At 41.7% G+C, this 11724-nt stretch overlaps 1 protein-coding gene across 2 annotated transcripts; it reads right to left on the bottom strand.

Moving 5' to 3' along the window:
* Positions 1-256: 256 nt before the first annotated feature.
* On the bottom strand, positions 257-10360 carry SDHAF4 (succinate dehydrogenase complex assembly factor 4). Of its 2 annotated transcripts, none has more exons than XM_064412344.1 (3): positions 10205-10360; positions 7722-7874; positions 257-4011 (listed from the first exon to the last, which is right to left on the bottom strand). In XM_064412344.1, the coding sequence occupies exons 1-3, from the start codon at positions 10242-10244 to the stop codon at positions 3902-3904; spliced, it is 303 nt and encodes a 100-aa protein (XP_064268414.1). In that variant the 5' UTR covers positions 10245-10360; the 3' UTR covers positions 257-3901. The 2 variants fall into 2 exon arrangements, with proteins under 2 accessions (XP_064268414.1, XP_064268413.1); XM_064412343.1 differs by lacking the exon at positions 10205-10360 and adding an exon at positions 9155-9733.
* Between the last annotated feature and the right edge of the window lie 1364 nt (positions 10361-11724).

Below are 11724 nucleotides of genomic sequence, written 5' to 3'. Positions count from 1 at the left end.
GGTATTTTATATTGCATTTTACAAAGGCAAGAAAGTGACCACTAGTGTGCATGGTTCTGACTCTATCAGCACGTGGAAACACATTTCAAACCATTTCCTTATGTTCTGATACCATGTTATACCTTGATACTCATGAACAATTACAAGAAGACAGAACTACCAAAGCTGCTTCTCTTAGAAATGAATGCTGTTTTCCTCCTTTTCCTGACATTTCAGAACAAGATGGTATGGTGCTTTTTCAATAAGAATACCAAAATAAGGGTGATAAAAAGGCATTTAATTTATCTGTCACTACAGACCACTGGAATTTGTCATCATTTATTGCAGTCAACTGAAAACATAGTAAAGATTTATAACAACATTCTGTGGTGCTTTACAAACATATGCTACCATCACAGGTAATTTTACTGTGATTCTGTTATGTATCCTGTGTTTCAATTTAATGAAATCAACACTGAAATACATACTTTCTAAACAAGGCAATATATAGCAAATATTTTATTTAACTGTAAATTGAAACTTCATGTATTTTGAAATAAAGTAATTATGGTGCAATTCCTTCAAACAATAAAGGCTTCATAATTTTAATAATGTACCAAATGCATCTATGCCAAGTAGCAGAAGCAAGTTTAAAGGAGAAAACCTACTGCAGAAACACAACATACAGATTTTGATTAAAGAAAACAAAACAGAGCAGCAAGCATCCTGCAATACTGCAAGAATTTGCTTACACACAACAATTTTCCTTTGTTTCAAAGAAAGTTAACAGAAAATGTTAGGATACAGCCCCTGCTGCTCTTCACTGTTTATACTAACAAAAAGAGCTAAAAAAAAATCAATCAGTATTTACAATAAAACCATATCTATGGCTGATCTAATAGCTAATGCCCCAAGCCATTTTCTTACCCTAATGCTAAATTCCAGTAAATTGCTAATAGTAATTATCTCGGAAGAGCAAGAAGACAGCTCCAAAAAAGTGCTGAAGTGCTGCTTTCCTAACTGCTGGCACTGCAAGAAAACAAAGAGAAATGATTGTTTATACCCTACAATATTATTGTATCATTGTTACATTCAATCCCTAATCACTTTTGACAGGTACCACAAGAGATTTTGCAGCACCATAGGATTTTGTGCTTAACTGTTACTGGAGCCCAGCGCTCCTCTTTTTGGTAAATGCCAGATTGCCAGACAACGTAAGAGGGCCCCTTGGCATTCACACTTTGACTCTTACATATTATTTTGCTTATATGTTCAGTTTCCTCTGTCTTATTGACACATTCCATAAACAAGTTAAGCAAATATTTGGTTACCAGCACCAGCCTAGAAGGTGCTAAAAAAGGCCTGAAGTTGCTCAAGACTGAAGGGGTATCCTCTATTTCCCATGCAAGGCACCAATTCCTTTTTAGCAATTTATAATACAGGTTAAAAACAGCCTTTTTATTTTAGGAAAAAAATTCTTCAACAAAAGGGCTGTCAAGCTTAAAACAGACTGCCCAGGGAAGCAGTTGAGTCACCATCCCTGGAGGTATTTAAAAGATGTGTAGATGTGACACTCAAGAACATGATTTAGTGGCAGACTTGGCAGTGGTTGGACTTGATGATCTTAGAGGTCTATTTCAACCTAAATTATCTGTGATCCTGTTTTTTGAAGGAAAGCAAAATCCCTGCCTTTATGAGGTACTCTGTCCTATTGGTAAGATGCTAGCACTCTCAAAATAATCTTCAAAATCCAGGTACATCATGGATACTGGCATGGAGTGTCTAGGACCTGCCTGAGCTCTGACAGCAGCAGTCATCACCTGCATGGAAGAAGACAAGCAGGGGCCTGGACAGCACTTGGGTCAGCCCTTAATCACAAAGCTGAGGGAGAATGAAGATAAGCAACTGAAATATAAGGAAAATTATGGAAATGTGAGACCAGTTCTTCTTATGCTATATCAAAACAGTGTAAGTCTGCATCCAGGGAGGAATGCACCTGCAGTCAGAACTGAGGAAACTAATTAGATTTGAAAATCAGGAATGCCAAGAAGTGCAACTACGTAAACATGCATGGAGTGTGTGCTGGGAAGGGTAAAACCTGGTATGAGAAGATAATGAAGTAATGCAACAATCCATGAAGAAGACTAAGAATTAAAAAATAAAATAACTGCAGTATTTTACTGCTTCTTTACCAATTAAGATATTAAGCCTATTAATAATGATGCAGAAAAGGCACAAGCTTCCAACTAAAATTTCCACTTCCTATTTGAAAAGGTGATGTGTTGTGTGAGAAAGTATTTTCCAATATACCAGCAACTAAAAAGGCAAAACATGACTAGAAATAATTAACAAATTAAAGACAGCTGACCCAGCCTATCTTTAGGTAATTGAAAATGTCAACAGATTTTGAAAATATCTGTCACTATACAGAAGGGAAATCAGAATGAATCACATATAAATACAAGCCAATTTTCCAATATCCAAGCCATGCTGCAGAATTTAAAGGTTCCAAATTACCACTAATTAACACCTTTTATGAGAAACAGGCTTTCATCAATCTCATTTTTCGTGTCAGTGAGGTATTTGGTAGAAACCTATAACTGAATAGGTTCAGTATTTTTGTAGGGAATCATCACAGCGAGACAAACATCCAAACTCACAACTAGAGCAAGACAATGTCTCTAACATACACACGGGATACACAAACTGTCAGATTTCAACAAGGAGCCCCCCCCACTGGCTGCCAGTCAAGTGAGCTTAGGGGAGGCTGCTCAGATTTCTGACAAGACCAACACACTTTAATGTTTGAGTTAAGTTAAACCATGCAAAGGCAAAGCTGGGCAAAGCCTGCACCTTTTTTATGATTCTGTGACTAGACAAAATCCATTTGCTCAGGCTATCAAAAAGAACTTGCACAGAAATAGAGCACATGTTCACATTTCAATAATGACAACTTACTCTCATTAGTAAGTAACCACACGTGGTAGATTTGCACTCTACTACTACTCCACTACAGTACTTACGACTAGACAAATTCTTGAATCAAGAACCAAGCTCAGTCTGACTGAAAGATATTTAGTTTGATGCCAGATAACTTAGTTTTAACACCTGCAATATTAGATGACCTAATGGAATTTGTCCCCTTTGACCACAAGGTTTCAGACAGTAATGCTGTATTTTTCCCAAGCAGCATTTAGCCCATGTGCAAAAGGGCACCTCCACTTACAAAAGAAAAGATAATGCAAGTAGCATGAAGAAGACAGGTGATAAAGGACAGTGTTCTAGAATTGCAAATAGAGCACCTCAACAATCAAGAACTGACCCTCTCCAAAATTTAAGTCTCCATTTCCATTGTGCTACTTACAGTCCTCATTCAGAGACAAGACTGTCCCTTCCCTACAAATAGGAAAAAACACCCAACCCACTGCAATAGGGACAGAGAGAAGGTTCTTGAGTAAAGAGGCTTTTTTTTACCAGGGAGCCACTGTATGAAATCAGGGACCCACTGATCTCAGAGTTGGTTCTACCTTTGACGAATGGTGTTCAGGTTCATGAAATGCGAAGTTCTTTCAACACTTTTACAACACCACATAAATCTTTACATACATTAAGAAATACAAGTCCTTATACATCTCAATAAGCTCCTGACTACCAATTTCACACCACTACATTTGCATTTATAATTGCACAGTGTAAATAGTATTAAAGATCAGGCAGACATTGAGCCACTAACAGCTCCATAATCTGAGCTGCAGCACTGCGTTTAATTACACTGCATTATTAAGAAAATTCATCACATGACAGAATGTGGTGGCATGACAGAAACAATAAGCTCCACGACAAATCCAGGTGAGACTTTTTTCTGTACATTATATTTTTTAGCAACCTCAAATATTTTATTAGCAATACAGACATTTAAATACTAGAAATCTATACAACGTCCTTTTCTTTCCCAGTCTCCAAAACGCGTAGGTTCAGGCCCTCTGGGTCCACCCCTCTCTTTTGTAGTAGGATTGATTCCATCAGGGAATTCTAAAATAACAGAGAAAGATCATTAAAATTTCTATAATGCTGACAAATATAAAGATGCTATCATTTATTTTCCTTGTAGTTTCATTTTCAAAGGCAAAATAAATTATTTTTTGTTTTGAAAGGCAACATTGAGCTAATTATTTCCCAGAGCCCTACAAAATAATTTCAGTTTTTCGACTGCAATATATATTATCATATATATTATGTATATATAGATCTAGATACAAATATAGATATAACATTATACTGTTTATTATGCAAATAAAGAAGGCACTGAATGTCCAGAGGCATTAAAGGACCACAGTTTCTCAAGTCAGAACTTCCATCATTCAGGTACACTGTACTTATGTTCAAGAAATCTAAAACCCCAGGTATCACTTGCTGTTTACCTCTCTAATTTAAGTACTCTGTTTTAATTTTAGCTTGAATTTTAGTCAAGATTCTGTTGGTCGTGTAGTTAAAACATCCAAGTTGGATGGCTGACCCACCCAACCTAACCCTGAACACTTCCAGGAATGGGGCACCCACAGGTTCACTGGGCAGCCTGTTCTAATGGTTCACCACCCTCAGTGTAAAGAGTTTCTTCCTAACATCTAATCTAAGCCTGCCTTCCTTCAATTTAGAACCCCTGCCCCTCGGGCTGTCACTATCTGCTTGTACAAAAACTCCTTCCCTACATTTTATAAACCCCCTTAAGGTACTGAACTCCCTTTAGACATCAGAAGGCCACAATTAGATCTTCCCAAAGCCTTCTCTTCTTAAGGCTGAGCAACCCCAGCTCTCAGCCTGTCCTGGCAGGAGAGAAGCTCTAGTCCTTTGATGATCTTTATGTCCCTCCTCTGGACCCATTCAAACAGGTCTATGCCTTTCTTGTGCTGAGGACTCCACAGCTGGATGCAGCACTCCAGGTAAGGTCTCATGAGGGCAGAGGGGGAGAATCACCTCCCCTGACCTGCTGGCCCCACTGCTTTTGATACAGTCCAGGATTTGGTTTTCTGGGCTGCAATGACACACTGCCAGATCATGTTCAGCTTTTCATCCAACCCCCTACCCTGCGACAAAAGGGAAGCACACTGCCAGCTCATGCTACTTTCATAAACACCACAGAGCCTTCTGTACCTCAGCCAACATTCTTACACTACTCAGTGCACCTTTACTCAGGGCCATCTCCTAAGAATAGTTAACTCAGGCCATCAAGCCATGAAGTACTTGGGGCACAGCACCATCCTAGGCTGAGTCTCATCCTACACTAGACTGCGGGGCTCCCAGAAACTCACAGTGCCCCACATGCCCCTTGCCACACTGATTCTCCAGAGCTTCCCACTTATACACCTAACGTGGGACTCCCCCAGTCATATCCCTAACTCAGTCTGGGTGGGCAGCACAGGTAACGAGATGTAAGGCTGAAAATGAGAAAAGACAACAACAAGACAAGAAATTCTGGACAGCAGACAAAAAGAAAAGCGATGGAGGAAACTCATACAGCTACAGGCTATACAGGATGACACAGCGGGATACCTGTTTCATAACTGATGCCAACCAGGAAAAGAAACATCAGTACCTGAGCACCTCTGGCAGTACAAGGGGTGCAAATGAACCTGGTATTATTTTGTACATGTCAACATCCCAATATCAAAGCACTACTCATGTGCTGACAGTGGATGCAGATGCTCAAAAGATTTCTCCATGACAGCTACAGAGCAGCGAATATTCTAAATCCAGCTTCAACTCTTAGTTTTTTCCTAGTAATACAACAGGCTATTGCTAGTGCTACATGTAAAAAATACAGGTGCAACTAAAGAGACCTTGAGTCTTGCTCCAAACCTGGAATACCTAAGCAAATAACAAAATATATTGATTATGCATCTTTTAAACGAAGCAGTGATGGTATTGATTTTCCTGCGAATAAAAAGATGAGAATGAAACAGCTGCTTACACAGCAACTCCAACTGTGAGTTTGTTCTCGAGTGAGCCACAATCTGAAATTGGAGATGATTCTATAATACAAGAATAATACAACAATACAATGACAAACTTGCAGAGAAATTTGTGAAAGAAGGAGAAGCAGAAGCAGCTCTTCACCATGATGCAGCTTTCCCAATGGCTGTGGTGGCCTCAGGGTAATACACTCTGGAGTAGGAGACCTTTTATTAGTTCTGCTGCACAAAAAAGTGCCATTTTAGCCTGTATGAAAAGAGGGGGCTTTTGTTAAAGAGTATCTGAGGATTTTGGATATGAAATTAAGGATTCTAAGGTGGAAGAACACGATTAGTTTCCTAAATGAATGTAAGGAATAATTAGTCGTTATGCTGCTGTCATTTAACTGTGGAGGCCTTATGGAATTAAAGAAGGGGCACATCCCCATGGACTGAACTATGCATGGGACTGACTTGCCTGGATGTTGAATATGGAGTCCCTGGCAGATGTGACAGCCACGCTACCTTTTAATTTTCTGGAGGTGAGTGGATCTGCTCTCGTGAGACAGTATCACATCCAGTTCTGGAAAATGACTTTATCCAAGTTTATCCAAGGCTACATCCCAAGAATTGAAGCAATTACCACTGTACAGAAGGGCACATTAATGTGCTGGAGGGATTTAATGAAGTACTACCTACAGATGAAGGAAATTCTGCTTCCAATGGCACTCTGCTGCCTTCCTTTTGGAGACTATAGATCAGTCTGTATTTCTTTTCCTCAGGATGTCAGTGTTTTCAGACTTGGCTTCCTGTTTACATGGTAAGGCAGAATATATTCTGTATATAGAAGAATAAGAAGAAAATATTCCATCAACTGGTTAATGCTTAATTCATGAAGATGTTGGGAGAAGAAGCTTGTGTTTAATTTGCTGCAAATTGTTAAAAATTATTCTTTGCATTGCCTTTGTGAAAGTTCTTTTATCATAAATACTTGTTAAAAAAAAAACACAAAAAACCCCCAAACCCCACCCAGAGTACTGTGTTCAGCTGTGGAGTTCCCAACACAAGAAAGAGGTGGACCTGTTGGAACAAGTCCAGAGAAGGCCACTAAGACAATCACAGGACTGGTGTACCTCTCCTATTAAGGCAGACTGAGAGAAGACTGAGACAATTGGGGTTCTTCAGCCTGCAGAAGAGAAGGCTCTGGGAAGACCTTTTAGAAGCCTTCCAGTACCTGAAGAGGGCCTGTAAAAAAGCTGGAGAGAGAGGGCAGGTAGTGACAGGACAAGGGAGACTGGCTTTAAAATAAAAGAGGCTAGGTTTAGATTAGTTATTAGAAAGAAATTCTTTACTGTGAGGATGGTGAGGCACTGCAACAAGTTGTTCAGAGAGGCTGTGGATGCCCCATCCCTGGAAATGTTCAAGGCCAGGCTGGACTGGGCTTTGAGCAGCCTGTTTCCCTGGAAGGTACCCCTGCTAAAGGCAGGGCTGGTACTAAGTCAGGACACCTAGGAAAATTTGCTTATCTTCAAGAGCAGCGGGAGCCCAGGTTCTCTGTGCGACTTGCTACAAGGTTTGATCACAGTTGTTCTGAAGGTTTTTCTCCCCTGGTGCACCATTTGCTGCAACTCATGCCCACTGCCCTGCCTCTGGTTTGTTTTTCAGAACCAGTAAGCTTAGAAAATGATTCTAAAGAGTGCTGAATGTCTGTCACTGTCTTAAACTGACATCAGCACAGCACCTCGCAGGCTTGCCTCTAAAACACAGCTTCCAATTTTGTGAAACATTACTTACTTTCCAGGGGTTCCTTCTCCATACTGGACTCTTCTGGTTCATCAAACCTCCCCACTGGTAACTTTGGTTTCCTTAGTGGCTGCTTAGCAGGTTCAGATCTTCCTCCTGGCTTAGAGCTGGAGCTGCTTCGTGAGTGGCAAAGCAGTGATGACTCTATCAAGCAAATGGACATGTCTAGCATAAATGTGGGAGTTTAACACTGAGTAATGCTCTGACTGTCCAGAGCACCACTGGAAAAAAACTACTTCAGGGATGAGGGAGAGGAAGGCAGGAAAACAAACTCTAAAAATTATTTAACATTCAACTCAAGAACACCTTGAGTGTTATCAGCACAGATAATTATTTTTGGCTCTAGAAACAGATGTAGGCAAAATTGTGTTAGTTGTATAACTCAGTTCACATTAACAGTGTATTTTAAACTGCCTGAACTTATCTTTGCTGTTACTTTCTTGTATTTTAGACTCTTAAACAGTAATTATGCTAGCATAGACCAGTACAGTCTGTTTTCCAAGAGAAATCTTAACCTCCCCCATGAAACCTGCTGATTTCCATATCTTGGCTCACTTCCAGCAGCTTTTTAGTCAGAATAAGCTTCTGCTTTCCCAAAGGAAAGTTTAAAAAAATAAAACGTTCCCTTAGTAACAGGTTTTCCAGAATGTCGGCAGAAGATAGCTGGGTTTCCCTTAGGATGGTAAAATAATTCAGCTGGTAGTCAAAAGCAGGAAAAACTTTGAGCATGTTTAAGTTCAATTATGTAACTGCATACAAATGCTATCATTAAAAGCATTAACTTTTTTTCCTTTAAACTCCTACTAACATTTTGGTTAAAAAAGCCAAATGTAAATGTTCACAGTGAGCATAAACTATCCACTAAAAATATTTTGGCTGTGGACAGACACCTAAAGCAGTTCTGACATTTCTTAAGAAGCAAGATTCAATCAGAAATCCTCCCTGTATCAGCAAAGTACCTGAAAGAACTTTGATTCTGCTTTCCTCAGGAGACTGAATCGGGAAGCCTTGTCAAGTAGTCAATTTGACTCACTTTAATATACACCAACTAGCAAATCACTTGTATTCCCAGAATCAGCATATTCATTCATTTCAAAATACCACATCTTTAATATCAAACCCTGAAGTCACATAAACTGTATTATGTCTGCCAACTGCTGCCAATGCCCCAAAGGAGTAAAGCATGGTGTAACAAACAATCAACAGTAAAGGATCCAATCTGCTGCAAATATTGGGTCTTTCTACTCCTGACAAGCTTCTTGTCATTCTTCAGTAAGCTAGAATCGGAAAGCTAGCAAGAAAATTCAATTATAGCAGGTATTCCAGTCCAAATTAAAATAAAAAACAGATTAAGGTGCCAGTATAAAATTTATTATCTCAGTCACTACAGAAGAGGCAAACCCCATTTTCCTTGATAGATTTACTTGATATTCTTGACCAAAATACAGTCTTCTTGACAGAGAGGTGACAGAAGTTCAACATTAAGCATCTCGGAAAAAGATGAGATGAACTATCAACATTAGTAAACCACATTGTACAAACTGACCTTTGATTCCCTCCTCTTTTACATAGTGTCACAATGCCCTACTGCTTATTAATTATATAACTGCACTTGGAGTTGAAAATCCCAATTCTTTAAAGTTGCTGCACTGCAATATTCCATCTTTTGAAATGGCCCACAGCATGTGATTTATCCTAACAAAGCCATCCATGCAGTGGGATTTGGGCACACATTGGGATGCTCAGAGGATTAGAGCATTAGCCACATCTTGCCATGAATCTGACACCCAAACAGAGCACAAACATCTAACAAAAATTTTTAACAGCTCTTCCATTAACATACAGGTTTGTTTAAGTGCATCGTATCAACAGCAGCACAGAACCTCAGCTTCTGAGGAGAGGGAAGCACCCAACAAACAGCCCAAGCTGAGGCCTGTGGGACAGGCTGTTATCCAATCTATCTTACTTCTCTATAAACAAACCAGCTGAATTTCCTCAGGTGAATGGAACGGACCAGTGACTTCCAGGTCCACAGCACGCTTCCTCCAGCTATTCTCCAAAAGTTACATCACTCTTTAACATTTTGCTGTCCTTAAGAAGTACGAAGCAATGACAGGGCAAGAAAACCTCCGCAATAACAGAGTTGCCCGACAGCAGTAGGTTTACAGTACAGGCGAGACTGTCAATATCGAAAGGGCGAGAGGAAAGGGGTTAAGAGCAGGGAAACCGCAGGGCCACGGAAGGTGCGGGGAGAGCTGCGACAGCCCCCGGCCCCGCGGGCTGAGGAGGCGGGGCGCGCCACACTCCTCGCCCGCCGCCATCTTGGGCGCTCTCCAGCCCCGCCAGCGCCAGCAGCCCCGGGCGGCGCCCGCCCCGTCCCCTCGCTCGTCAGTTCCTGCGGGAGGAAGGGCAGGGGAGCCGGGGAACCCCCCGCGGCACAGCCCGGGCCCTCCCGCCCCCCGCCCGCCTCTTACTCGCTGCCCCGGGCGCGCCGCGCAGCAGCCGCAGAGCCATGGCCGGGACGGAGCCGTGCGGGGCGGGCAGCGCCGCCGCGCAGGCGCCCAAGGCGGCGGCGGCTCCAGCCGGGGGCAGGCGGCGAGCGCGGCCCCGAGCGGGGCGGCTTCAGCGGCCTCACGCTGCCCCGAGCGGGGCGGCTTCAGCGGCCTCACGCTGCCCCGAGCGGGGCGGCTTCAGCGGCCTCACGATCCCCCGAGCGGGGCGGCTTCAGCGGCCTCACGATCCCCCGAGCGGGGCGGCTTCAGCGGCCTCACGATCCCCCGAGCGGGGCGGCTTCAGCGGCCTCACGCTGCCCCGAGCGGGGCGGCTTCAGCGGCCTCAAGCTCCCCCCGTGGCCCTGCGCTGCTCCCCGGCTCCGGCAAACAGAGGCGAACGGCCCCTGGGGAGCCACGGTCCCGATGAAGGCAGCTACAGGATCACAGAGATGCTCTTCTATACACTCCCAGGCCAACGTGGAGCAAAGACGTCTTCTTTCTTCAATGTGAAGCGTTTAGCGCTGCAGGAGCCCGTTTTCCCCTCAATGTCTAGTGTAGTCCAGCTAGTTTGTTTTTTTTTTTTTTTTTGTTTTTTTTTTTTTTTTTGTTTTGTTTTGTTGTTTTTGTTGTTTGGTTTTCTTTTAATAATAAAAAAATAGTACATTGTTCAAATGATACACAAAGACTGCTAAGGACATGAAGGAACTTCGGCTAACACCATAGTGATGTACAGACAGCGTTTGTGCTTTCAGACAGCATCTTTCCAGTTTCTGACTTTAAGCACTGAAGTTTCTTTTAGTGCTCAGTATAAACCTAACTCTGTTACTTATAACATGTTCATGGAGTGGTGTTCCAGTTAATTACAGTTAATGTTTTGAGTATGGCAACTTTTGCTTTTTGTTGCGCTTTAAACTTCTCCAGCTAACCTTGTTCTTAGATAAAACAGAATTCAGTGTACACAGATACCAACCTGAAGAAGATAACTTGGAGATCTGAATCTAAATAGCATTTTTGGTTCACATCTGAAAGCTTTAAGAAAGTAAATCTTGGTAAATTAAAGAGCAGCAGCACTTCCTGGAATTTATTGGAGCTGCATCTGGCAATACCTACATACTGAAAGTAATTAAATTTAACTGACTGGCTTACGAGTGACATTTTCTCAATCAGCCTGTTATAACATGGTTAATTAGACATTAGAGACTGAAAATAATGGAAACCTTTTCCTTTATCCTCTTGTTATCCTAACAACAAGACATGGGCATTAGATCAGAGAGAAAAAAGATGAATGCAGGAAAAAATACTCTGCCTGAAAGCAGCAAGGAGAAAACCTAAACAGATCTTGTCAAAGTTCAAGAACTTATTATTCATATCTTCAGTACAATAAAAACATGAAATCCTTCCCTTAAAATAAACTTACCAAGCTGCCAGCAGACACCAAGTAATAGTAAGCTCTGCTCCTAAATCACTTAACACAATCCATGAAAAATTATACATTTATGCAT

Source organism: Passer domesticus, chromosome 3 (genome assembly GCF_036417665.1).
Source record: "Passer domesticus isolate bPasDom1 chromosome 3, bPasDom1.hap1, whole genome shotgun sequence".
NCBI classification, from domain to species: Eukaryota; Metazoa; Chordata; class Aves; order Passeriformes; family Passeridae; genus Passer; species Passer domesticus.
This window is presented reverse-complemented; position numbering and strand designations above follow the sequence as displayed.